Raw genomic sequence first — 25,103 nt, forward strand, 5'->3', positions numbered from 1 at the left:
ATTTCCCGAGGCTGCATCAGCCTCCGAAACTCTCAGAATGGGACCTTGGGAGTACCTGCAGGCAAGGCTGGCCTCCACAGACATTACCTGCAGATTGTCCACAAACAGCAATCCATTGTGACTCAGGTCCAGGAACTCAATCTTTGGGATTAGTTTCTTATGAAAGAAAAGAACACCGGACGTTACTCTGCGGGGCTGGACCCTACACAGCCACTGCACACAGTGGACAGTCGGCCCAGACTCACTCCTGATCACAGACTCCGGCCGCCTGGCCCTGCAGCACCCCTGAAGAACGCATGGGGACTCCAGTGCTGGGCACAATCCAGTTTACAGAACACTTGGCTGATGAAAATGACACACAGCAAGGTCCCAGACAGAGAAGGGAGTATGTCCTTCAACCCTGCCCACACTCTGCCCACACCTACCAAGCAGCACAAATACAGGAACCACATTCTTACTGCCCAAATGCCCTCTGGAAGTCACTCTGACATGGGCGCACCTGTCATCTTTGGAGTGATTTTTCTGCTCTACTCCTCGGGAGTAAATGTCATCCCTTATTGTAGTTCTATTATATCAAATGTATATGCAATTAATATGCTTTATTTGATTATAAGTACTACACTGCCAAATTTTAAGTAATTCCACTTTGAAATTAACTTAAAAATTGCAGGCAATGCACAGAGCACTGGATACAGGTTTTCTATGGTCCTTCCAGAAAAAGTCAAGTCAAATACCCAATCTCAGGGTTTGATCAGGCCAGAGAAGCCCCTGGCACCCACTGAGAGCATACATACCACAGACTCGTCGATCTCAGAGATGCTGTTGTGGCTCAGATCGAGAGTGGTCAGTGCTTGCCAAGTGGGGATGACAGCAGTCACAGGGCCTTCCAGGGCCGTGCCTTCTGGCTCCCACTCATCAAATTCCAAGGCTTCAGGAACAAGGACTTCCTGCACAAGAACATCTGTTGAGCACCACACGCAACGCTCACTAGGAACACAATCATTGCAAAATTTAAGGAAGAGCTGGAGCATATTTAGCATGTGGAAGTGAACTTGCATTAAAACAGGGCTTTTCGGGCCGGGCGCGGTGGCTCACGCCTGTAATCCTAGCTCTGGGAGGCCGAGGCGGGTGGATCGCTCGAGGTCAGGAGTTCGAGACCAGCCTGAGCAAGAGTGAGACCCCGTCTCTACTAAAAATAGAAAGAAATTATCTGGCCAACTAAAAATATATATACAAAAAAATTAGCCGGGCATGGTGGCTCATGCCTGTAGTCCCGGCTACTCGGGAGGCTGAGGCAGTAGGATCGCTTAAGCCCAGGAGTCTGAGGTTGCTGTGAGCTAGGCTGATGCCACGGCACTCACTCTAGCCCGGGCAACAAAGTGAGACTCTGTCTCAAAAAAAAAAAAAAAAAAAAAAAAAAAAAAAAAAAAAAAAAAAAAATAAAACAGGGCTTTTCATACGTCTTTAAACGATTGTGAAATAACTGAAAAGCTTAGTCACATAACAGCCGCTTAGCTTATGTCCTGGCCCTGCTTCAGGAGCAAATGCTTTCAAGCCCATAAGGGCCTTTTGCTACATGCTGATGCCTTTTCTGGCTTAAATCTCAGGGGCTGGCGGTCAGAATTCATGGTGTTTCCAGGCAACTAACTGCACTTTCCCAGCTGATGATGTGGTCCTCATTGCGGACAGTGGGCCCTTTTAACCGTTCCTTCACAGGGACAAAGTCAATGCTAAAACCAGGGTAGCCACGCAGAGCCCAGAGACCACTGAAAGGAGGGAGACAGGCCTCCTCATTGACACTTTTGATGCCTACAAGACCTCTCCTCTCACGGTGGATCACCTTGGGCTCCTTTAGCCAGGCAACAAGGAGAGCCTCAGTGGGACAAGGTGGTCCAATGCCCTTGTCTCTCCATAAGAGAGAAACTTCACCAAATCTTGATCATACATCTGAAGTCATAAAATTAGCCATTATATGCTTTTTCTATACCTGGGGAAGGATTTTAACATTACCAAGGTGTAACTCATAAAAGAAAGCAAGCTCCTGCATTCCCAATTCGAATGTTTCTGTTGCTCACATAAAAACAACAGGGCCTGGCACTTCCACAACCTTGCCTTCTACTTCAAGTCCACGGAGAACAAGACAGAAAATGAGAGCTAAGCCAGGGCTTGTTAAGCGTAGAGAAACAGTGATATCAATCTAACTAATAAAGGTCCTGCCACTTGCCACGCTGAACACTTTGTTCACTAAAAACCAGTGACATTTTATTTTTTGGGGAAAAAACACAGTTCCCTAAAATGTCTTGTTAACAACATTGATTTTTTTGTTTGTTTGTTTGTTTTTGCTTTTTTAAGAGACAGGGTCTCACTCTGTTGCCCAGGCTAGAGTACAGTGGGTGATCATAGCTTACTGCAGCCTTCAACTCCTGGGCTCAAGCATGGCTAACTTTTTTTTTTCTTTTTTGTTTTTAACTCATGCTGTAAAGCATGGCTAACTTTAAAAAAAAATTTTGTAGATGGGGTCTTGCTATGTTGCCCAGGCTGCTCTCGAACTCCTAGCCTCAAGCTATCCTCCGGCTTCAGCCTCCCAGAGTGCTAGGATTACAGGCGTGAGCCACCCCACCTGGCCAACAACATTGATTTTTTAATAAAGATGTGAACTAATGTGTCCCAAGGGCTGTCAAGTGCTGGGAGGTCCTGAGTGAATGTGTGTGGCTACCAAGGGAAAGGTCCAGCAGCCAAGTACCGATGGATATCCAAGTGTCCATACCCATCCTCAGTGGTAGGGACTGTAGACCGCGACCCTGCCCCAAAGATAGTGCCCCAGGCAGGAAACAGATGAAACTTACCTTCATCGAGGTTGCTGAGAAGCGGATGCTCATTGTGGCTAAGGTGGGCTTTGATGCGACCAGCCCTCGGATATGCTTGGCATCACAGTGACTTATCTGGAACAAGGAACAGCTGTCTCAGAAGCAATATCCTTGCTCTATCATAAGTCCCAGGAAGTGGGTGGTCATCACCCACGCACAAAAGCAGCACAGCAATAGGCAAGCTGGAATCCTTGGAGACAGAGGCAACTCCCCATCTGTCTCTCTTTTTCCCAATGTTGAGTGGTGACCAAACATTCTCTGAAGTATCTAGTAAGACAGGCACCTGGTTTCTCAGACTCACAAAGAACCACAAATTCCATTTTCTCTGTGAGGGCTGCTTGGGGCTTGGTAGGTGGACAGAAGGTGTGGGTCATGGAAACCAGAGCTGGAGAACGAGGTGCCTCCACGACGCAGTGGGTGTGGTGGGCCCTCCTGCGCCCCCAGCCCCCAGTCCACCTCAGCAGTCCTGCGGCCAGGAGGGGAGGGGTACGGCCAAAGCACACTCCCCTGAGCCACCTGCCCAAGCGCCACACACCCACAGACCTAAACCCACGAAGCCTCAGCCGGGCGAGCAGGGGCTGGGTTGGGCTTTCCTCTCGCGTCCCAGTCCTCACTGGGCCTGCAGCGGTCTAGGCACACCACAAGATTCCAGCAAGGGGGGTGGTCCTTAGGGTCTCTGAGACAAACCTAGAATGCTGCAGGCAGAATAGCCCAGTGGAAAGCGGAGGCTCTGGGGTCAGACTCTGCTGAATTTGAATCCCAGCTTTCCCCTCATTAACTGTGTGATCTTGGCCAAATGTCCTTATCTCCCCAAGCCTCAGTTTCCTCAACTGTAAAATGGGGATAAAAGTGCTCTCTTCACAGGGCTGTTGGGAAGATTTAACCAAAGAGACATGGGGCATAGGGCCACACATAAAAGTCACGCTTAAAAAACTTAAAAGCTTAAAGCTTAAAATAAGCTTCAAAACATATTTTAGTATTCATTATTGACTCCCCTTTCTTTTCAAAAATGATAATAAAATTGGCACTGAGAACCAAGGAGTTCAGCAGTGAGTAATGCAAAGTATTTCCTGTTAAGGGCAGATAACCCAGGGGGCAGGGGACCCTCAGAGCCCTTTGCTGGTCTGCCTTGGGAAATACAGATTTGGGCTTGGCTCTGTCTGACCCTCCGGATGACTCCCAGGACTTCAATTTCAACAATGCGCTCCCCACGCCCCCATGAAGAGGCCCAGAAGGAGCCAGGTGCTGGTGCCTCCTGCCTGTCTAAATGCCCCCTGCTGCCCAGGCCAAGGGCAGAGGCATGCAGACCAGCCAAGGACAGGAGAGGCCCCTCTTTGCCCACACAGGGCCTGGCTTACCTACGCGGAATCGGCCACATGGTGCCAAACATGAAAGCAACGTTGCCTTACACTTAAATTTGGACACCTGACATCACAAACGCTCCCCAGGCAGAGACACAGCGAAAGGATGCCCGCACTGGGGGCCCCGCCTGCATTTCAGCAGCCCTGGGCCTTACCTCCACCTGATGAAGGGACTTGAATATTGATAGATCAAACGGCAGAAACTGCTCCTGAATGTTGCTGGTCCCAAAAGGTCCTTCTGTGCCAGAAACCTGAGGCCAAAGATGTGGCTTGAATCAGGGATGCCGCTGTGACCGTCCCCTATTCACATGCACAGGGCAGCACTGCAGCAGCTGACAAGCCTGAACCTTTGACCACTTCTGCCTTCAACAATGCAGGCTAAGGCTGGGTTTGAAGTTAAGGGGACTGGGACATTGGGTCATGACCGCCCCCTGGTGCCCACAGCCAGAAGCACAGTGCCAAGAACACCAGGTGGCCTGCCTTTAGCAGGAAGCACATACACTGCCCCCCAGTGAGCTGTCAGCCCCCACCCACTGAGCTGCTGCAGCTTTACCTTAAGGTACTTAAGGCGACAGGTGAAGTCCAGGATGTGCCCAAGGTCAGTCTTGGCGTCTCCACTGGTGCATGTGGGCTTTCCCTGCAGCAGCTGCTCGGTGACCGCATAGAGCTGCAGGGGCCCGATGGCAAAGACCTCGCCGGCCCCCAGGAGCTGCTCTCCTGCAACAGCCATGCCCTGAGGGATGAGTGTCCAGCCCCAGCCCCTGCCCTCATGCAGCCAGTGCATCTGTCTGCCAGGCCAACAGTCAACAGGCACTTGGCAAACACCTATTATGTGCCCCACCATATCAGAGCAAAGCCACAGCCCTGAGTGCGCAGGAAAGCTGCCCTCCTGAGTGCACACTGGGCACAAGGCCACCCTAGACATCTGATGACAGGGGAGGGCAGGGCCATGGGGCTGTGCAGCTTGGGACCACCCTGAGCAATGAGGCCGAAGGCACTAAGCCAGGGGTAAGGCTGACAAGAGGAAGCATTCCGGGCATCAGACCCACTACGCTGCAGCCTCCTAAACGCAGACATCCAGGGCAGGTGTGGGCCAAGGCTGCCAGCACAGTGCTGACTGGCACCTGGTCCTTGCTCTGCTCCTTCCAGCCATGTACCCTCAAGCAGATCGCTGGGCCTCTGACCCTCAGTGTCCTCACCTGTGCCTAACCTATGGCTCCTGGGGGAAGCAGTATGATGCTAAACACGAGGCTGGACTACAGGAAGCACTTGTTGCATGTTAGCTACTGTTACTACCGTTAGCTACTGTTATTATGCTCACGACACAAGGTCAGCTTCTATTATATTTGCCATCTGAACCCTTTCAGGTAAGCACAAACCAGGTGCAAGAGGGCAGCAAGCCATCCACCTTCCAACACCCCACCACAGGCACTCAGGAGTCTTAAGGTAAAGGACCCAGTGTTCGGACCTGGCTACCCACAGGGCAGGAAGGTGGCCAGGTGTGGCTGCGGACCAGATCCAGGGATTTGGGCAACCCCAAGGAGTGGGCCGCTGCTAGGACTCGCTTGGCACAGCTCAACAGACTGAGTTCTGTGCTACCCTGGGCCTCTGGCCACCTAGCAGGGCTATGCAAGTTGTGCCCAACATTTCAAGGACCTGTGGCCACATACCTTTTTCAAAGAGCTCTTCGGCCAGTGCTGCAGTGATGCCATTTATCTCCTGCAGAGAAAACAAAACCTGTAGTTAGGAAGTGCACCTGGCCCCAGTCACTGTGATTTACAAACTCCTGCCATCTACCCCCTCTGCTGTGGCAGTACCAGCTCTCTAGAGAGTTAAACAACATAAAGGAGAGGGTAAACCTATAAGGAAGCAAGGAGCTTAGACAGGCAAACTAAGTGTTTCTAGTTACATGAATACCTAGAATGTCTCCTCAAAAATGGAATGGAAACCAGACTAATGGCTGCAACTCCCAGTCCATGGGCACTAGCTGAACACACAAGGGCCCAGGAGGCCAGCACAGCAGAGCTATGCCAAGGGCTTTCAGGAAGCTAACAGCTTCCCAAACTGGCTCCAGGAGTCCCTAGGAGAGGGCAAGGCAGAGAGGAAGTCCTGTTTCTTCTGGAAAAGGGGCTCCTATCACCCTGGTGGGATGAGGGACCTCCCAGAGCCAACCTTCCCTGGGAATGAGCATTTCAGTTTTTCTCATGTTTCACCTGTATCTCAGGAGAGCAAACACTTGTTCTCTTCCTGTGCTCTTCCCTTCCAGATGCACAACAGTAACACTTAGCCCCAGGTCACAAGAAAGACGTGGAAAAGGATTTCCTTTTTAAATGAGGTAACAGAGGCATTGCAAAGGACAAGCCTTTGGTTATGTGAACAGCTAACCTGCTGGATCTGAATTCACACCAGGCAATGAATTTGGTAGTACTGGCTCCTTAAATCCTCTCCAATGCCCCAATGCCAAAAAGAGGAAGCTGCTCTCTTTTTGTTTGATTTTTGGGTTTCGTTTTTTTTTTTTAAAGGTTTCATTCTGTCACCTAGGCTGGAGTACAGGCACAATCATAGATCACTGTAACCTTGAACTCCTGGGCTCAAGTGATCCTCCCTCCTCAGCCTCCTGAGTAGCTGAGACTTCATATGCGCAACCTCCCTGACACTCTGGCTAATTAAAAAAAAAATTTTTTTTTTTTTTTAGAGATAGGGTCTTGCTATGTTGCCCAGGCTGGTCTCAACTCCTGGCCTCAAGCTATCCTCCAGCCTCAGCCTCCCAAAGTGATGGGATTATAGGCATGAGCCACCACACCTGGCCTAGGAAGCTGCTATCTTGAACCCTGTTTCACAGATGAGCAAAGGGGGAGAGGAGCTGTGACGCTACAATTTTACAAGGCCAGGAACTAGCAAAGCCACACTCAAGGCACTTGGCCTTGGGCCTCTCTGTCTGTGCACAACCAGCTGCCTCAGCACTTCAGCAGTGTAATCGTGGGGTTGGCAGGGCCCCCCAAAACCCTCTGCCTCGCTCCCCCACACCCCACAGGTAAGAAATTTAACTAATAGACAGAAGGCAGCCAACAGACCTTTTTGTAAACAGGTCCAGATGGAGGCTGCATTATCACCCTCATAACTCACTGGAACGTCGCTGCCACCGGGACATGCAATTCACGTGTTTATGGGACTCAAAAGGCACCAGGTTACAGAAGACAGTGTGTCCTTTCCCTGTTTATCTCTTTGGTTGTTTGTCTCCTTGTTATCTTTTCTATATCATGGCTATTTTAATGGCTGTTTATATGTTGCAAGTATTTCCTCCTAATCCATGTATGTCGTTTACCTTTGTTCACAATGGTTTTCTTGACATAGAGAGGTTTTTCATTTTTACATTGTTTAAACCTGCAATTCTTTTCCTTTGTGACTTCTGGGGCCTCTTCTCCCACCCCAAGATTATAAAAATATTCTCCTTTCTTTATGGTCCTTTATGGTATCTTTTGAAAACGTGTTTATTCCTTTAATCTGCTTGAAATTCAGTTTACATATAGTATGAGAATAACCTGCCCCCCCCACCCCGACAAAAAGCCAAAAGGAGCAAACAGAGCCTCAGCTTTAAGGGACTTAGAGCCCAGCAGGGTACAGGGCCACATGTAAATGGGCCAACAGAGGGACAAAGCAGGCCCTGAGCAGGAGCGGGTTCCTGCTGCAAGTAAGAGGAGCAGCTATGGGTTCCCTCAGAAGTTCACCTTCAGTCTCTTGCAACCACTTAAGCTCAGTTACATTTTCCTTGGTAGCTGTGGTAGCTGTGAAGAACTAAAAATAAGGAGGAGTTTGGAATCATCCAAAGGCTTGTTTCTCCACGGATGGGTTTGAGAACCAAGCCCTGTCTATAAATCAGCACTACCTAGTCCTCCCTGCTGTCAGATCACTCCTCCCTGCTGTCAGATCACCTGGATCTGAGCAGGTCCCAGGGGCTGCCAATCTTTGCCCACCTCAATTTCCCAACAGTAGCTCCAGGGCCTCTCAGACACCTTGTTATGGACACAGGCTCCCAGAGGTCTCTCATGGCAAAGGGTTCCTTGCCCCATGATCAGTACCAAACAACCCTCCCTTTCCCAGCACGTTCCCTCAGCCAGCTGGCACCAGTCAGAAAGAACACAGAGAAAAAAATCTTCTTGGGCTGGGTGTGGTAGCACCTGCCTGTAGTCCCAGCTACTCAGGAGGCTGAGGCAAGAGGATCACTTGAGGCCAGGTGTTCGAGTCCAGCCTGGGCAACAGAGAGATACCCTGTCTCTCAGAAAAAAAAAAAAAAAATCGCCCTGGATGCCAGCCCATCTAAGGAGACAGGGCTGCAATTTCCAGAAAACACAGAAACCTGAGAGATAGTGAGGGCCCAAGGGCTCCTACTAATCAAACAGCAAGCTTTCACTTCTGAGGAATCTCAAAAGCAAACTGTAAATTTTTTTCTCCCTGCTCCTTGGGGCACAGGAAATGCATACTGCTGCAACACTTTTCTACTTGGTTTCCCAGGCCAATCTTCACCATGGAAGGGAGACTGAACCAGATAGGAACATAGAAATGCCTCAGCCCCCAAACCTAGAGCACTGGCCTCCTCACAGAGTTCTCTGGTCAAACCGTGGGCTTGTGAGCAAAGATGTGCAGAGTCAGGAGGAGATGGGGGCCTCAGTGGCCCCTGAGCCTAAGCTGCTGCAGATACTCCTGGGAGGTCACCTGTGGGGACAGGCGACTCCCACGTGCCCTATACCATCTGTGTTGAAGGAACTTGAAGTGCCATATACCTCTGAATTGAAATGTATTTTTAAAAAGGACATTCTTTTTTTTTTTTTTGAGATAGAGTCTCACTTTGTTGCCCAGGCTAGAGTGAGTGCCGTGGCGTCAGCCTAGCTCACAGTAAACTCAAACTCCTGGGCTTAAGCAATCCTACTGCCTCAGCCTCCCGAGTAGCTGGGACTACAGGCATGCGCCACCATGCCTGGCTAATTTTTTCTATATATATTTTTAGTTGTCCAGATAATTTTTATTTCTATTTTTAGTAGAGACAGGGTCTCGCTCAGGCTGGTCTTGAACTCCTGACCTCGAGCGATCCACCTGCCTCAGCCTCCCAGAGGGCTAGGATTACCACCGCACCCGGCCTAAAAAGGACATTCTTTATAACTCAATGAAAATTTCAATTAAAAAATCATTAATATTAGCTATGTTTACAAATTTTAATATAACACTCACCTTCCAAATGTGTTACAGACCAACTGATCGGCCGCACCACCAGCTGCTGGGACCCTATGCTGGTGTGTAGCCTTGGGCAGGGGTTTGAGCTTCACATAAACACACCGTGGACTAGTCAAGCTGTAGCTCTGTGACTTACATGCACACAGAGCCCTGCAACCAAGTGTACCCAGAAACACACATGCCTGCATGCAAAGGAAAACCTTAGGCCAGTCCCTGACGCATCTGTTTGGCACATGCTCAGGCAGTGAGATTGTCGCTGGGGCATTAACCAGGGAATTAATTACACATCACTGAGATCATCATCCAAGTGTGGTTTCTTTTTTTTTTTTTTTTTGAGACAGAGTCTTGCTCTGTTGCCTGGGCTAAAGTGCCATGGTGTCAGTCTAGCTCACAGCAATCTCAGACTCCTGGGCTCAAGCAATCCTTCTGCCTCAGCCTCCCCAGTAGCTGGGACTACAGGCATGTGCCACCAAGCCCGGCTAATTTTTTCCACATATTTTTAGTTGTCCAGCTAATTTCTTTCTATTTTTTTAGTAGAGGCAGGGTCTTGCTCTTGCTCAGGCTGGTCTTGAACTCCTGACCTCGAGCAATCCTCCTGCCTCAGCCTCCCAGAGTGCTAGGATTACAGGTGTGAGCCACCACCATGCCCGGTCCCAAGTGCGGTTTAGACACACAATGCTAAGGATTGGGGGGGTTTTGTCTAACTTTATTTATGTTGGTGATGAGGCATTCTCACAGGAGTCAAATATATTATGTGTGATTCAACTTGAAGCAAAATGTCCCTACTGAGGGATTCAAACCTAAACTTCAACTAAAGAGAGTTCCAAGACTGTAAGTAACCTGAAAAGAAATCTGTTATCATTCACCGCCTCAGTACTTCGAAGTAAAACAAATCATGGAAGCAAATTGGATGCGAAAGCCAATGTTAAGATGGTAACAGTTCAACATAGCCCCTGATTCCACATTTTGAAAAATATCTTTGCTCTAGCCAACTGGCTTTAAAACAAAAAATTAACATAAATACCTTTCAAGAGAACCAAATGTCTTTTCATTACCAGGACAGCCCAGTAATGGCTGTCACATGGCCAGCCCTGACCCTGGGCCCATCCTCTTCTAAGCCCTTGACCTTCACTGCACCATCTCCTGCAGGTCTCACAGGGGATCAGGATCATCACCCCCCAACTCACAGGAGGGGAACTAGGGCACAGAGAGGTTAAATGACTGACTTGGAATAAACTGGTGGGAAGCAGTAGGGCTGGGAGATAAACTCGGCTCTGCCCATCTCCAAGTCCACTGTTAGATATCCTGCCCCAAAATGGTGTGCTGGAATTCGCTGTGGGATTCCCTTTCATTGAGTTTGAAAACCTCTGCTCTAGGGGTCCTGGGACGAGGTCTGTGACTGTGGGTCCAGGAGGATCAGGGCACAGCTACCTGGAGAGACAGCAGAAATGGGTCCCAGTGCTGCAGTGTGCCCTCTCACTGCAACACAGGCTGCACCATCCCCCAGACTCCCCAGCGCAGAGTTGGCTGGGAACAGAAGTGGTGCTTTCTTTCTTTGTCATTAAAATCCATACTGCAAAAGAATGAATTTGGATCCCTATTTCACATCATATACAAAAAGTAACTCAAAATAGACCAAAGATCTAAATTAAGAGCTAAAACTACAAAGCTCTTGGAAGAAAATATAGATATAAATCTTTGTGACCTTGGGTTAGGCAAGGGTTTCTTTGATATGACACCAAAAACACAAGCAACCAAAGAAAAAATTGATAAACTGAATTCAAAGTCTAAAACTTTTGTGCTTCAAAGGACACTATCAAAAAATGAAAAGAATGAGAGGAATTATTTACCTATTATATTTCTGACATGGTCCAGTATCCAGAATATATAAAGAACTCTTACAAACCAACAAAAGACAACCCAACTTTTAAAAGGACAAAGGATTGAAAACATTTCTCCAAAGATATACAAATGGCCAATAAGCATATGAGAATAGGCTCCACATCATCAGTCACTAGGAAAATGCAATCAAAACCATAATGAAATACCACTCCACATACACTAGGATGTCTACAATGAAAAAAAATGGACAAGTGTTAGCAAGGACGTGGGGACATTATAACCAATCCATTCCTTATCGGAATGTAAAATGGTATAGCAATTTTGGAAAACATTTTTCCAGTTCTTCAAAAAGTCAAACATGCAGTTACCATATAACTCAGCTTCCACTTCTAGGTATATAACCAACAAAAATGAAAACATAAGTTCACACAAAAACTTATACAAAAATTTTCATAGCAGCATTATTCACAATAGCCAAAAAGTGGAAACAACCCAAATGCCTGTCAACTGATAACAGATAAGCATAATGTGGTATATCCAAATGATACAATATTACTTGTCACAAAAGGACTGAAGGATTAATGTTATAATATGAATGAAAACAGTGCTAAATGAAAGAAAGCCAGTCACAAAAGCCACATATTATATGATTCCATTTATATGAAATGCCCAGACTAGGCAAACCCATAGAGACAGAAAGTACACTCAGGGACTGTGAGAGACTGAGGGGCAGAGGGATGGGAAGTGACTGCTAATGGGTACAGGGTTCCTTTTTGGGGTGATGAAATGTTCTAGAATTAGATAGTGGTGATGGTTGCACAACTTTGTGAATATACTGAAAACTACCAAATTGTACACTTTAAAAGAGTGAATTTTATGGCATGTAAATTATATGTCAATTAAAAAACAATCCACATCACAGCTAAATAGGGTTCCCTGTCCAATGTCAGCAACACAAGAGGTGGAACACATTGGAAAAATTTCAAAGAGGACTGATGGTACAAAGGTTAAGAGAAACATTCCTTAGAGAGCTCCCAGCCTGGGGAAAAGGCTGACAGATCTTTTAGGCCCTGTTTGTTCAAACCCAAATGAAGATCTAATCCAGTGGTTCTCAACTGGGGGCAATTGTGCCCCACAGGGGGACATTTGGCAATGTCTGAAAACATTTTTAGATGCTGCAACTGGGTAGGGAAGTGCTACTGGCATCCGGTGGGCAGAGGCCAGGGATGCTACTAAACGATGCACAGGACAGCACCTCACAGCAAAAAATTATGCAGTTCAAAATGTCAACAAAGCCACAGTTGAGAAACCCTGGTGTAATCTAATGATGGGTTCAATTACTATTTTAAATCCTGGTCTTCCTGAATGATGGTTTAAAATTAAAAAAAAAAAAAAAAAAAAAAGGGAAAACTATCTTAAATCCTTGGATTTATACAACTTAGGGATCTGTTCAATAATAATAATTTCAAATATGTCCAAGTTGCTCCAAGTAGTAGAGCACGCCTCAAACCAGAACCAGGGATGTAGCTGGCCCCAGGCTCATCTCAGGCAAACCAGTCTCAAAAGAACAGTCGAGGCTGGGCGTGGTGGCTCATGCCTGTAATCCCAGCATTTTGGGAGGCCAAGATGGGAGGATCAGTTGAGGCCAGGAGTTTGAGACCAGCCTGAGCAACACAGGGAGACCCTGTCTCTACAAAAAATTAAAAAATTGGCAGGCATGGTGGCATGTACCTGTAGTCCCAGCTGAGGTGGGAAGATTGCCTGAGCCCAGGAGTTTGAGGCTATAGTAAGCCAAGATTGGGCCACTGCACTCCAGTATGGGCAAGAGAGCAAGACCCTGTCTCAAAAAAAAAAAAAAAGCAGTGCAGGCCCTTCCATGCTCAGAGTTGGGCAAACTCAAGGCAGGTTGTGAGACTTCCTCTCCTCAAAGGCACAGGTCTCAAGCAGTGAATACTTTCAAAGCGCTGCTTATCCAGTTCCACCCTTAAATGGCTAATCTAAGCTTTCTTAAAATGCAGTATTTCTTAAAATACTAACCAGTAAAGTTTATCTGAAAGACATGCATAAGGAATGCAAATTTTTTCTCACATAAGGAAATGTAAAAATATGTTTACAACAAGAAATGTTGTTAACTACATACTTGCTGGCATATGCTAAATAAAATTCAAAGCAAACATATAGACCCCATCTATAAATACCACCCATTTTTCCACAGGGCCCCTTCAAGCCTAGTGGCTCAAGGCTAGCACTGTCATCAAATTTCCAGGCTCTATTTAGTGCTCCGAGAAAGGTTCAGCTATCTTACTGTAAAATGATTTCAAGAAAGTTGTATTTTAAACAAGGCTGGGCCTTTAAGACTGTTGGGCCGGGCGCAGTGGCTCACGCCTGTAATCCTAGCACTCTGGGAGGCTGAGGCGGGTGGATTGTTTGAGCTCAGGAGTTCGAGACCAGCCTGAGCAAGAGCGAGACCCCGTCTCCACTAAAAAATAGAAATTAGCTGGACAACTAAAAATATACATAAAAAATTAGCCGGGCATGGTAGTGCATGCCTGTAGTCCCAGCTACTCGGGAGGCTGAGGCAGGAGAATCGCTTAAGCCCAGGAGTTTGAGGTTGCTGTGAGCTAGGCTGACGCCATGGCACTCTAGCCAGGGTGACAGAGCACTCTAGCCAGGGTGACAGAGCAGGACTCTGCCAAAAAAAAAAGACGGTAACCTACAGGTCCCTTCCTAAAAGGTGAGCCTGGGCCGGGCGCGGTGGCTCACGCCTGTAATCCTAGCACTCTGGGAGGCCGTGGCGGGTGGATCGCTCGAGACCAGCCTGAGCAAGAGCGAGACCCCATCTCTACTAAAAAAAAAAAATAGAAAGAAATTAGCTGGACAATTAAAAATATATAGAAAAAAATTAGCTGGGCATGGTGGCGCATGCCTGTAGTCCCAGCTATTCAGGAGGCTGAGGCAGGAGGATTGCTTGAACCCAGGAGTTTGAGGTTGCTGTGAGCTAGGCTGATGCCACGGCACTCTAGCCTGGGCAACAGAGTGCGACTCTGTCACAAAAAAAAAAAAAAAAAAAGTGAGCCTGAAACGAGAATGGAGTCTTTCCTATCTTCATCACATAAAAGGAAAACAATTAAATATAAATTATCTGAAAATCTATCACCCAGAGAAAACTACTTCCAGAATTTTGGTGTAAACCTACAAGTTTCCTAGACAAACAGATGCACATAAATTTTTCTTATAATAATGGGACCATAGTCTACATACCGTTTTATGACTCGATCTTTTCATATAATATACCTATTTTCTCATGTCAATATACCTATTTTCTCAAGTCCACAGCTACACCATTATTTCCCCAGCAGTATGTTATCCAACTGTATGACTGTACCCTTTGATTTTTTTTTTTAACCTCTTCCTCCTGGACTTTTGGATCATCTTCAGTATAATGTTACAATCCTGGAATGACTACCTGTGTTCACATATGCTTTTTGCAGCTGCCTGATTTTTTTCTTAGAATAAATTCTCATAATTGGAACTGCTATTAAATATTTTAGTTTCACACTGCCAAACTGCCCTTCTTGAAGTCTGACAACTCAACCTGTCATCAGCAGCCCATGAAAGTTGTTCCTCCACCCAGAAGGAAGTGCAGAGCTGCTCTACGAGATACTCTCCCATCCAGAGGAAGGTGTCTACCCTCAGCCTCAGCACCCTGGAAATGTGCCCCAAGATGGTAATATCCCACCATCACAGACTGATCCCTTAGTCTCCAGCTGTGAACCAACAACTCAACAATAGTCTATACCAGGTGTCAGCTGTTTCCAATCCATTCTCATCCATTGGGATGGAAAACCTAGCTTAAATACCCACAAGGCCATTTTTGCTAAAGAAAATGCCTTTCAGTGGAACAAAACATCTCTGTGGTCACAGCCAGCCTAATTTAAGGCAAATCTGTTAACAAACGTGCTTCTGCTCACAGCCCATCCATAACCAGGGTGGTATTCCTCCATTTTCTAACCTAGGGTGAAACTCCAGCCCATTTCTTCTCATCAAAGCTAAGGTCTACACTGGTTTGCTGCCTCGAGCTTTGGCAGTTGTGGGTTTGCAGGCAAAGGTGAAAACCCCATGAGGAACTTACGTAGAAGTGAAAATGCAAGAAGTGGGCCAGTACTCTGGGGGCCACGCCAGGGAAAGCAGCCAGGAGTGTCTGGAGGTAGACCTCCAGATCCTTCTCCCTCTTCTCCACCAAGCTTCTTGAGTTTTTCCCAATTATCTTTTTAGGTGGAAGCAGATTTTTATCAATCTTCCTCTCTGCAACGAGCTGTAAGAAAACACAAGCACATCAACCACAGAGGCTCTGTGCCTACGTAAGACCAAGGAAAGCAGTCTGAGTGCCAGCATTCCTTACAACTTCCGCAGCCCTTCCAGACGGCAGTACAGGATCAGTGATCACACTAGTGCACCTGGGATTTGGCCTCTTCAAATTCAATTAGCATTGGAAATACCAATACAATTCCAGACAAGGAACTCCATCTGGAGACTTTAGAGACATTCAGAAAATACCTCTTGGCCCCTAAAATTGCCATCTTTTCCAAACCAGAATGAAAACCCACCAGGGCGGTGGTTTATCTTTAAAACACTCATGCTGCAAATCACCCGGAGACAGATAGTACTCTCCAAAAACAAAGAAATAAATGGAATCACAGCCAGATATTAAAGTGCAGGCTCTGGAATAGCTATAGTTAGTTGGAACAAGTTCAAACCTGTCCCCTTCCCAGGAAACTGTCCCAGCATCTCATATCCAAGCTAGAACTGGCAATCTTAAAACTGAAATTCAAATATGCTCCTTGCAGACTGTCTGATACAATGCTTGAACGCTAGCATTTACATGCTGCATTAATGAATGCAGTTATATTACTAAACTGGTTTATTAAAGAAGCAAACTATAGGCATGGAGCCTGTTTTGCCCTAAAACTAATGTAGGGGACAGTGGGAATTTGGCCTAAAAGCCCCCAAGCCCTGAGACACCAGCTCCCAGCTCCTCAGGGTTACCTTTTCATGCAGGTCATGGAAGTCGCTATAGCGGTGCTTGACTGTCCACTCATGGATGCCATCAGTGACTTGGATGATATAAACCTAAAATGGGAAACCGACAGCTCTTGTAGCAAGGGAGGCAGCCAGCAACAAGGAGTACCCTTCCCCCACAGCAATAGCTGCAGGGCACTCAGACCCCCACCAAATGGCCAGAGTCAGGCTGCCCTAGCCCACCAGCCTCTGCGCCTGACCCTTGCTGAGTAGCAGAGCCCCTCTCAGTCTCTTCCATGGCCCTAGCACTAGGGCTGAGGGGCACACAGGACAAGACTGTGGCTCTATCCATCAGTAAGAAATGGAAAATGTGACTACAACAAGCCACCTCTTTAGTTTTTTACCTCCTGCCTTTAGGTAATTTGAAACCCAACGTGAGCTGCAGGCAAGGCCACCCTTTCCAAGGGAGGCAGAGCAAGGCCAGATCAAACCTGACCAGCTCCTCTGTTGTACTTCTTTCCAGGTGCCCAGATTACATCCTGGAAGCAAGTCCTTTTCCAACCCCTTCAACTGGTTCCTGACTGAGATTTCTATAGCTAAGCCAGGAGTCACAGCACCATGCTGATGGGGGAAGGCACTTCTTCGTGCCCTAAAGGAGGCAACATGGCTCAGAGGCAGAGGAAGACCTGAGTTCAAAACCTGGTTCTGCCATTGCCTGGTTGTGTGGCTTATGTGTCACTTATGTAAGTAACTGGGCACCGAAGTTCTCTCTGAGCCTTGATTCCACCATCTTAAAATCTGATAGGTTTAATGATCAAGTAAGGTAATGCATGTAAAATGCTTTGTATAGGGCCTGACACATAGCCAGTGGCCAAAAGGTAGGTGTGTTAATAACATCCAGCTTGGCACACCCAAAGACAGACGATGGTAGGGTCAGCCTGGATCACCACTTCCCCCTCACACATTCAGAGAAGGGGCTCAGCCGTGAATAGGGAGAGCTTTCTGAAGATGACCTTCCAGCTGAACATAGCCCCTGGGTGATGGACGGCCAGCCATCAGCTCAGAGACCTCATCCGTCACCTGGACCCGGCCCCTTGGACCTAGTTTCCCTCCCTTCTCTGCAGCATGCAAGGAAGGGGGAGGAAAAAACCGTCAACTCAGCTGAAGCCTCCTGCCCTGAGCAGCCATTTCTCCAGGGCCGGCCTGTTGCTCCAGGATCCGCCCCCAGCCTCTCTTCCCATCCCCCGGGTTCCCTCCCCTCGCCCCCAGGAAAGCAGAAAAAAGCCAGAGGAAAGGCCTTTAGGAGTGGGTGGTTAGGATGAGGGCCAAGCGGGGTGGGGCGCAGGCTGGGCCAAGCCCCCACCCACTCCCCACCCTATGGGAACAAAGGACAGGAGGCTGGGAGGTGCTCAATTCGCCCCTACCCCAGGGCCAGTTTCTGCTGGGCAGTCCACCAGGCTCACAGGCCTGGCATCCAACCCCATCCAGACCCTGAAGGGCCTCCAACCCCCTCACAGTTGGTAACTACCCCTCTTTTCTGTTCTCCATCTCCCCCATAGCCTTGAAATATGTGTGGGCGGCTTCTCGCCCCACCTCGCCCCCACAGCCCAAAGCCACGAAGCCCTCTAAGGTTTCTAGGGCCTAAGCTTCGGCACTGAGACCACCCCTCATTTCCCCATGGCTGGACTCCACCCCTCCTCCATTCTTGTCTCCGATCGACCCAGATCCTTCCTGCATTTCTCAGAGCACATCTCATCTGCGACCCCAGGCTCCGGGATCAGAGCCCCGCTCTCTGTCCTTCAAAGCCTACAGGGCCTGACCCTGTCCCCGACTCCATCCATCAAAGACCCTCTCCCCAGCCCTCTCCTCCCAGCCCTCAGGTCACGGCATCCCAGGTCGGCACCCTCCGGGCCAGGAGAATCTAGAGGGGTTTCACCTCATCTAGACACTCCCCTCTCCCGAGGCCCTTTTATCCCCAAATCCCGCCCCCAACCCGAGGCTCCTTTTCTGATCACGTACCCCTTTCCCAAACCGCTCCCCGGGCCCCGCACGGGCTCCCCTCCGGGACCTGCGAGGCCCAAACCCGTTCCCCCAGATTCCCTCATCCCAAGCGCCCCTTCTCTCAGGTTGCGGGGCCCGATCCCTCCCCAAATTCCCAACCCCGGTCGGACTCCCGGTTCCGGCCACCACCCCGTTTCGGGTGCCCGCGCCCCCAGCACACCGTGTACGTGTCCACGAGCTCGGAGCCCACGACGCGCGCCTCCTTGGCCGGCTCGGCTTCCCGCTCGGGACCGAAGCTGCGCGCCGCAGCCGCCATGTTGGGGGCTCTCCCTCCGCCGCCGCCGCCGCCCGGCACAGACAGGCAGCAGCAGGGGGCGGGGTCAGCGTCCCACCGCCCCGCGGCCGCTACCGCCCCCCGCCCCCGCCGCGCGCGGCGCCGCCATCTTGGCCCCGCCGCCTTCCGCGCCCTCGCTCCGCCCCTCACGCTTAATTGACAGCAGCCACCAACGACGCGCGTGCGCAGGCCGCGCGAGCCTGCTGTCTTGCGTAATCTTACCTGCGTAGAGCAGCTGGGTCTGCCTTGCGCAGCCGAGGAGAAACTGAGACCCCGGGCGGTGACAGCTTTGGGCGTCTCCCCTCGGTCATCGGGAAGGGAGGGCAGAAGGTCCTGCGCCTCCCAGGCTACCCAAAGCAAGTCACTGTTCTGCCTGGCCTCATTTCCCCCCTCCGGAAAAAGGAGGCTGCAGTAGCACCTCACCTGGCTGTTAAGACCTATAAGGAGTGGCTTGAAGGAGAAGATAAGACCTGTGCTTAGAGCAAGAGCAGGGCTAGAGTGACTCTGGGCCGGTTCCGAACCTCCCTGAGATTCGTTCGGAGTCTCTGTCAGTTGGGACTCCTGGAGAATTGAGTGGATTAATTCATGCAGTGCCCTCATGCCGCAGTGCTCAAGGCAGGGAGCTGGTGTGTGTTTTTAAGAGGGGGCTGTGTATGAAGTGCGTGTAGGTGGTGGGAAGGGGTATGGTCTGGCCATTGGGCACAAGAACCCCACAGAGTGTCCTGCCAGAGCTAAAAACAAGGGAGAGACAGGCTGGCCCTGGACCCAGGAACTACACTGCTGGAATAGGGAAACTGAGCACTAGCCCAGGGGAAGACTGAGACCTAGAAGAGAGAGTGGTAACCAAACTGGAGGGTGAGGAGGGAGAGAGCCTGGCACAGATGGGGCGCTTGTTGAATAAGTGAGTTCAGATGACTCAAGCCTAAAGTGGGCACTGCTCTCCCCAGGGAGAGGGAAGGTCTGGGGCATGGCACCTCAGCCTAAAGGGCTCCAGACCACCCTGCCCTTAGGTGAGTCAGTGACTTCCTCCTTTGCCAGTTCCATAGCACTATACTGTAAGTGCATCATTCAAAGCTGCTTTTGGCAGGGACCAGCACTCCCAGCCTCTCCTTGCAAATTGCCCCCAACTCCAGGAGGTTTAGCTAAAGACAGGGGCTGCCAAATCAACCAGATCTCAGGCAAGTCACCACCCTCTGGAGCCTCAGCTTCCTTATCTGGAAAGTGGGGGTATAGCACCCACCTCCCTGGTTGGATGGGAGGTTGAGGTGCGGTGTGTAAGGCCCTGGCCTGAGGCCCACTACTTTGTAGTGCCTTGTCCTGTCCTGGGCTCATGTTTTCATTCATTCAAGAAATCTTTTCAGAGAGTTCCTCGAGGAACGTGGGGAACAGAGGGAAAGAAACCTGGTCATTGCAGCCCTTCATCTGCTCCCCGCCCTGGGCAGAGGACACATGGGACTCAAGCCAGCCTGAGATCACTGGGACCAGAGGAGGGGGTGGAGGATACTGCATGCAGGGGTGGGCTGGGCTGGGCTGGGAATGCAGCAGGGCAGGGCTATTTAAGTCCAGTGCCGGCTGACAGCCCCAGCAGCCTGTCCTGTGAACCGCCAGCATGGATGACATCTACAAGGCTGCGGTGAGGGACTGGACGGGCCTGGGCAGGGCTGGGGTGGGTGGGCCCATGGGAACTCACTCAGCTCAAATAGGGGCAAGGTCACCCCAGGGAAGTGGTGGGGACCCAGGAGAGGGCCCATGTACCTTCATCCCAGGCCCCCAAAGGGATTGTGGGTCTGGCATTCAGGGGTGCAGGGGTGTAGATAGGGGTGCAGTTCAGGGCTTGGAGAGGAGCTCTCAGGGTGGGTGGTGGAGGAGGTCACAGCTATTAGCAGCACGACGTCTGCTCCTCCAAGTGTCTCTAGTCCGTCACTGTTTCTCTGCCGCATCTCTCTGCATTTGTCTCTGGCTCTCTTTGCCTTTATCAGCTCTTTCCAGCTCTGTTCCTCCTGAGCTGTCTCTCTGAGTCCCTGTTTCCCTGTCCCCACCCCGCATTCCTGCACCTCACATTCTGCTTCTCACACACAACCCACCACCCTCCTCCAGCCCCTTGGTGGCTAAAGTTGCTTTGGAGGGTGGAAGGGGGACTGAGGAGGGGGCTGCAGAGCCTGAATCCTGGGCTGGGGAAGGGGCTTTGAAATTATGAGGCGATTTGAGGCATGGAAGGGCTGGGCATAGAGGAGAGCCAGGGAAGAAGGAACAGAGAACTGGGGCCCCAGGCCGCACAGTGCTGGGCAGGCTCGGGGTTCAGTGCTTCAGCTGGGAGTGAAGGTGAGGGAGCAAGGGCTATAGAGTGGCCATCCCAAGTCCTTGCCTCCAGGGTCACTGAGGGGATTCAGATGCTATTCCGTGGTGGGGGAAGGGGTGATCTCCCCCTCCCCCAGGGACAAGGACATCATGGCACAGACAGCTGTCCCTAGGGGAACCTCTCCCTCAGCCTCCAGAATGCAGCCCCCCTCCTGGGCAGGGAAGCGCTATAGCTAATGTGAGGGCACCCCTGCTTATCCTGCAGGAGTCCATGGAGCTGGGGGGCAGCCCTCCACCCAGTGCCCATACAAGGCCTGGCGGGGCTGGGGACTAATTTTGGCTCCTGACACCAGCAGACCAGGGGACCAGATAACACTGCCCCGCCCCCTGCATGCCAAAGTCCCCAGAACAATCACCAGGTTTAACTTTGTCCCCCGTTAAAAATAGCCCAGTGGCCACCCTGCTCAGGTTACAGTGGGTGGCTTGTCCACCCACACACTGTTTTTATTGTCTCCACCTGAGGGACAGCTGTCCCTCAGGCCACCCAGCTTGGGTTTCATCAGGGGGGCCAAAAGGGCATTGAGTGGTCACTGACTATTGTTACTCAAGGTCACCTTGGGCCTGAAGGGGGTGCCCACCTGTCACCCTGGCCCTGAGCCCAGCCTTAGTGAGGCCAGCCAGGTCACTTCAGGGCTTTGAGGGCAGGGAGGGAGGACTGAGGCCTCTGCGTTGTGACCTGGGAGTAACCTGGCTCCCCTTGCTTCAGTCTTCCCACCTGTGGAATGGGTTGGTTTCCTCGACAGCAGCTAAGCCTGAGTCTGAGTCCTGAGACCACTTTTCCTCTCTAGGTAGAGCAATTGACAGAAGAGCAGAAAAATGGTGAGTGCCCCCTATCGCACATATGGGGGACCAGCAGGGCCAGGCTGGGGAGCATGGGGACCGCTTACCAGAAGAGGACCCCAGACTGGAGACCAGAGGCTGGTCCCTCTCTCTGTGACATCAGAGGGGTCCTGGAGGGATGTGGACAGCTGGCCAGGTGGCTCCAGGGATCTGGTCTCCCAGGGTCCTGTCTCCTGAGCCTTGACTGCTGTACCCCTCACCCCTGCCATCGGATACAGAGTTCAAGGCAGCCTTCGACATCTTCGTGCTGGGCGCTGAGGATGGCTGCATCAGCACCAAGGAGCTGGGCAAGGTGATGAGGATGCTGGGCCAGAACCCCACACCCGAGGAGCTGCAGGAGATGATCGACGAGGTGGACGAGGATGGTGAGCCCCTCTGCCCCCAGGCTCCAGACGCACAGTGCCCCCAGCTTGCTGGGGGCTTGCAGCCTGGTTTTGTTTAGCTAGGAGCTATTAGCCTCTCTGAGCCTCGGTTGCCTCATCTATAAAATGGGCATGGTGACCACACAAGCCTCACAGGGGTGGTGTGAGGCTGTGGTGGGAACACAGGGGTTTGCGTCGAGGGCACTGCCTGCAGTTCTGACGGGGCCTCTCTCCCGGCCGTGCCCCTCATCCCCAGGCAGCGGCACAGTGGACTTTGATGAGTTCCTGGTCATGATGGTTCGGTGTATGAAGGATGACAGTAAAGGGAAGTCTGAGGAGGAGCTGTCTGACCTTTTCCGCATGTTTGACAAGTAAGCCTGTGGCCCTTGACTTCTGACCCTGATCCTGACCCAGCAGAGCAGGGGAAAGAGGGTCAGTCCGATTCCAGGCCTGTCTCCAGTTCTGTGTGATGGGGGGAGGGTGTCGCTGCTGTGCCTCCTAGCATTGTGCTCTTCCCCCGCCCCCCGCCCCAGCCCTGCCTGGGCTCTGAGGCCCCCATCGCCCTCCCCACAGAAATGCCGATGGCTACATCGACCTGGATGAGCTGAAGATGATGCTGCAGGCTACAGGCGAGACCATCACAGAGGACGACATCGAGGAGCTCATGAAGGATGGAGACAAGAACAACGATGGCCGCATCGACTATGACGGTGAGTGGGCGGGTGGGCTGTGTCCCCCGCTTTGGTCCCCTGCCCAGCTGCCACCTCTGACCCACACCTGCCCCTCTCTCCACAGAGTTCCTGGAGTTCATGAAGGGTGTGGAGTAGACGCTCACCTTCGCCGGAGCTGCCCATGCCCACCCTCCAACTTCAGCCAGGCCTGGGTAGGGGGTTGGGGGCCAGGGTCCCCAGGACCTGAGCCTGTGTCCGGCCTCAACCCCTGGCGCTCCCTGACTCTCTCCCCAGACCTGTCCTGGAGAATGCAAATAAAGCCTTGCTCCCTGGAAGCCTGGTGTCTGGCCGTGCAGTTCCCCAGCGCTGTAGACTTCCCCAGAGTGCACCCCTGCGGACCACGTTTCCTTCCCTGTCTCAGGCCGGCTGGCTGCAGGGCTCCGACCGCCGCTCAACACCACTGTCTGAGGGAGGGTTTAGATTAGCCCAGTGACTGCCACACTGTGTGCCCTGCTGACTGTTTCTATACCTGCCGGTGCCCAGGCCCCGTATCCATCCAGCATCCAGAGTCTGAGGTGGCCCCAGAACCTGCATTTTATCAAGCTCCTGGGCCATTGCTTTGGTCACCCAGTGTGGCAGCATAGGGCTCCTCTACTTGGGGAGAGTAGTTAGCTGGATGCCCCTTGACACAGCAAACCCAGCAACCTCTCGGCTCTGATTGGAGTGGATCTGAGCCCTGTGGGGGCCCAGCAGGCCCCAGCGCTAGTCCACCAGCCCACTCACCTGCATTTCCTGCCGGCAACATTGACTCCCAGGGACTGAGGCACATCTAGTCTGCTCTGCCTCTCTACTGTGAGACAGGTGAGGACCCATGGCCCAGAGAGGTGCATGGACCTGTCAGGGGCATCTGGGGAGTCTCGGGGAGAGATGAACCACCTGGCTTCCAGCCAAGGGCTCTGTCACGTGGGCCAGGACCAAATGGGCCTAATTTCCATTTCCTGTGAACCTCGAAGGCTCACCCCCAGCAGCCCAGTCTCCCTCCCTGACGGGGAATAGAGGCCCGATCCTGGCGGCTCCCAGCTTAGTGGGGGCGCCCAGTCCCCATCTGCAGCTGAACAATGATGCTGCCTTGGGGAGGCTGCAAGGAAGTGGAGGTGTCAGCCGTGGCGCATGCAGGGGGGACAGCTGTCACGGGCGCCCAGGCTCCAGTCAGAATGCCAGCAGCTGTCCTTGTTCCGCCCAGCCACCCTGAGGCCTCTGCACCTGTGCCCCTGCCTTGGCGTTCCTCAGACAGGCCCAGCATTCTGGAGACGGTCTTGGAATTCTAGAGATGCCTCTGGTGGGGGCCAGAGCTAGCAGGAGCTTCCTGGTGCCTGGAGAGACCTGGGGGGAGAGGAGAGGAGTCCCCTCAGGCCTGCCCTAGGGAGTTAGAGAACTTGGGGACCTATACAGACACCCAGAGTGACCCAGGAAGGATGATGTTCCAGGAGAGAAGGAAGGGCCACAGTGGATGGCGCTGCCAGCTAGTTCACCATTCAGTGGTTTATTCACACACTGACCATGTGCCTGGTGCGGGGCTGGATGCTGGGATGTGGCAGAGTGAGGCTCAGTCCCTCATCTCATGGAATTTTAAGGACACGAGTGCAGGGAGGAAACTGGCACGGGGCTGGAATGGAAATTGTGGAGGCACGGGGGGCCTACGAGGCAGAGCGGTCTGGGAAAGCTTCCAGGCCGAGCTGCCCCTGGGTGAGCCCTGGAGAACCACAGGGACCTGGCCATGGGAGGGTGTGGGGAAAGACCAGGGAGGGTCTCGGGAGCAGAAAGGCAGTGGGGGGCTGGGAACCACGCCCCAGCAGCCTCGGGGGAGGGGGGCAGTGCCAGGCCCCGAGAGAAGCCCAGTCCATGTTGGGGGCGAGGGGCTGTCAGGGCTGCAGAGTGGAGGAGGGCTTATGGGGGAGCCAGGAGCTGGCCTCAGGCAGGGCAGGTCGTGGGAGAGAAGGCCTGATGGCTCTTTGCACAGTGGGGAGCTGGGGAGAGAGGGGTGGGGGTGTGCATGGATTCAGGGCACTTTGGGGACTACAATGGACAGCACTTGCTAAAGGCTTGAATGCGAAGGGTGAGAAAGTGGGGAGTCAAGGTTGACCCTTAGAATTTTGGCCATACTGCCATTTCCTGAGATATGGAAGCCTGGGGGAGGTGCTGGTTAGGCAGCGGGGTTT

The 25,103-nt window shown here is 51.4% G+C and overlaps 2 protein-coding genes across 4 annotated transcripts in view; one reads left to right on the forward strand and one right to left on the reverse strand.

The window, feature by feature from the left end:
• Positions 1 to 18,775, reverse strand: part of NISCH (nischarin) — a 35,295-nt gene extending 16,520 nt beyond the window's left edge. For 2 of the 3 annotated variants that reach the window (XM_045530043.1, XM_045530044.1), the window contains exons 1-9: positions 18,540 to 18,724; positions 16,346 to 16,429; positions 15,432 to 15,614; positions 5,899 to 5,947; positions 4,782 to 4,945; positions 4,384 to 4,479; positions 2,847 to 2,942; positions 795 to 947; positions 88 to 156 (exon numbers count right to left, since the gene is read on the reverse strand). In XM_045530043.1, the coding sequence (XP_045385999.1) occupies positions 88 to 156; positions 795 to 947; positions 2,847 to 2,942; positions 4,384 to 4,479; positions 4,782 to 4,945; positions 5,899 to 5,947; positions 15,432 to 15,614; positions 16,346 to 16,429; positions 18,540 to 18,635 (990 nt within the window). In that variant the 5' untranslated portion in view covers positions 18,636 to 18,724. Of the gene's footprint in view, positions 1 to 87; positions 157 to 794; positions 948 to 2,846; positions 2,943 to 4,383; positions 4,480 to 4,781; positions 4,946 to 5,898; positions 5,948 to 15,431; positions 15,615 to 16,345; positions 16,430 to 18,539 lie in introns of all 3 variants that reach the window. The other variant, XM_045530042.1, reaches the window with a different exon arrangement.
• Positions 18,776 to 20,205: 1,430 nt separating this feature from the next.
• TNNC1 (troponin C1, slow skeletal and cardiac type) lies at positions 20,206 to 23,219 on the forward strand. The gene is made up of 6 exons (XM_045530045.1): positions 20,206 to 20,286; positions 21,800 to 21,830; positions 22,070 to 22,216; positions 22,470 to 22,584; positions 22,787 to 22,923; positions 23,009 to 23,219. Exons 1-6 carry the CDS (start codon positions 20,263 to 20,265, stop codon positions 23,038 to 23,040), a joined length of 486 nt encoding a protein of 161 aa, XP_045386001.1. The 5' UTR covers positions 20,206 to 20,262; the 3' UTR covers positions 23,041 to 23,219.
• The last annotated feature ends 1,884 nt before the right edge of the window (positions 23,220 to 25,103 follow it).

Source organism: Lemur catta, chromosome 18, assembly GCF_020740605.2.
Source record: "Lemur catta isolate mLemCat1 chromosome 18, mLemCat1.pri, whole genome shotgun sequence".
NCBI classification, from domain to species: domain Eukaryota; kingdom Metazoa; phylum Chordata; class Mammalia; order Primates; family Lemuridae; genus Lemur; species Lemur catta.

What these genes read in the sequence shown, in the direction of transcription:
- TNNC1 (XM_045530045.1), top strand. Translation starts at nt 20,263, where the DNA reads ATGGATGACATCTACAAGGCTGCG. An exon ending in ATGACATCTACAAGGCTGCG is followed by an intron (nt 20,287 to 21,799) that starts GTGAGGGACTGG and finishes TTTCCTCTCTAG; the next exon opens with GTAGAGCAATTGACAGAAGA. An exon ending in GACAGAAGAGCAGAAAAATG is followed by an intron (nt 21,831 to 22,069) that starts GTGAGTGCCCCC and finishes CATCGGATACAG; the next exon opens with AGTTCAAGGCAGCCTTCGAC.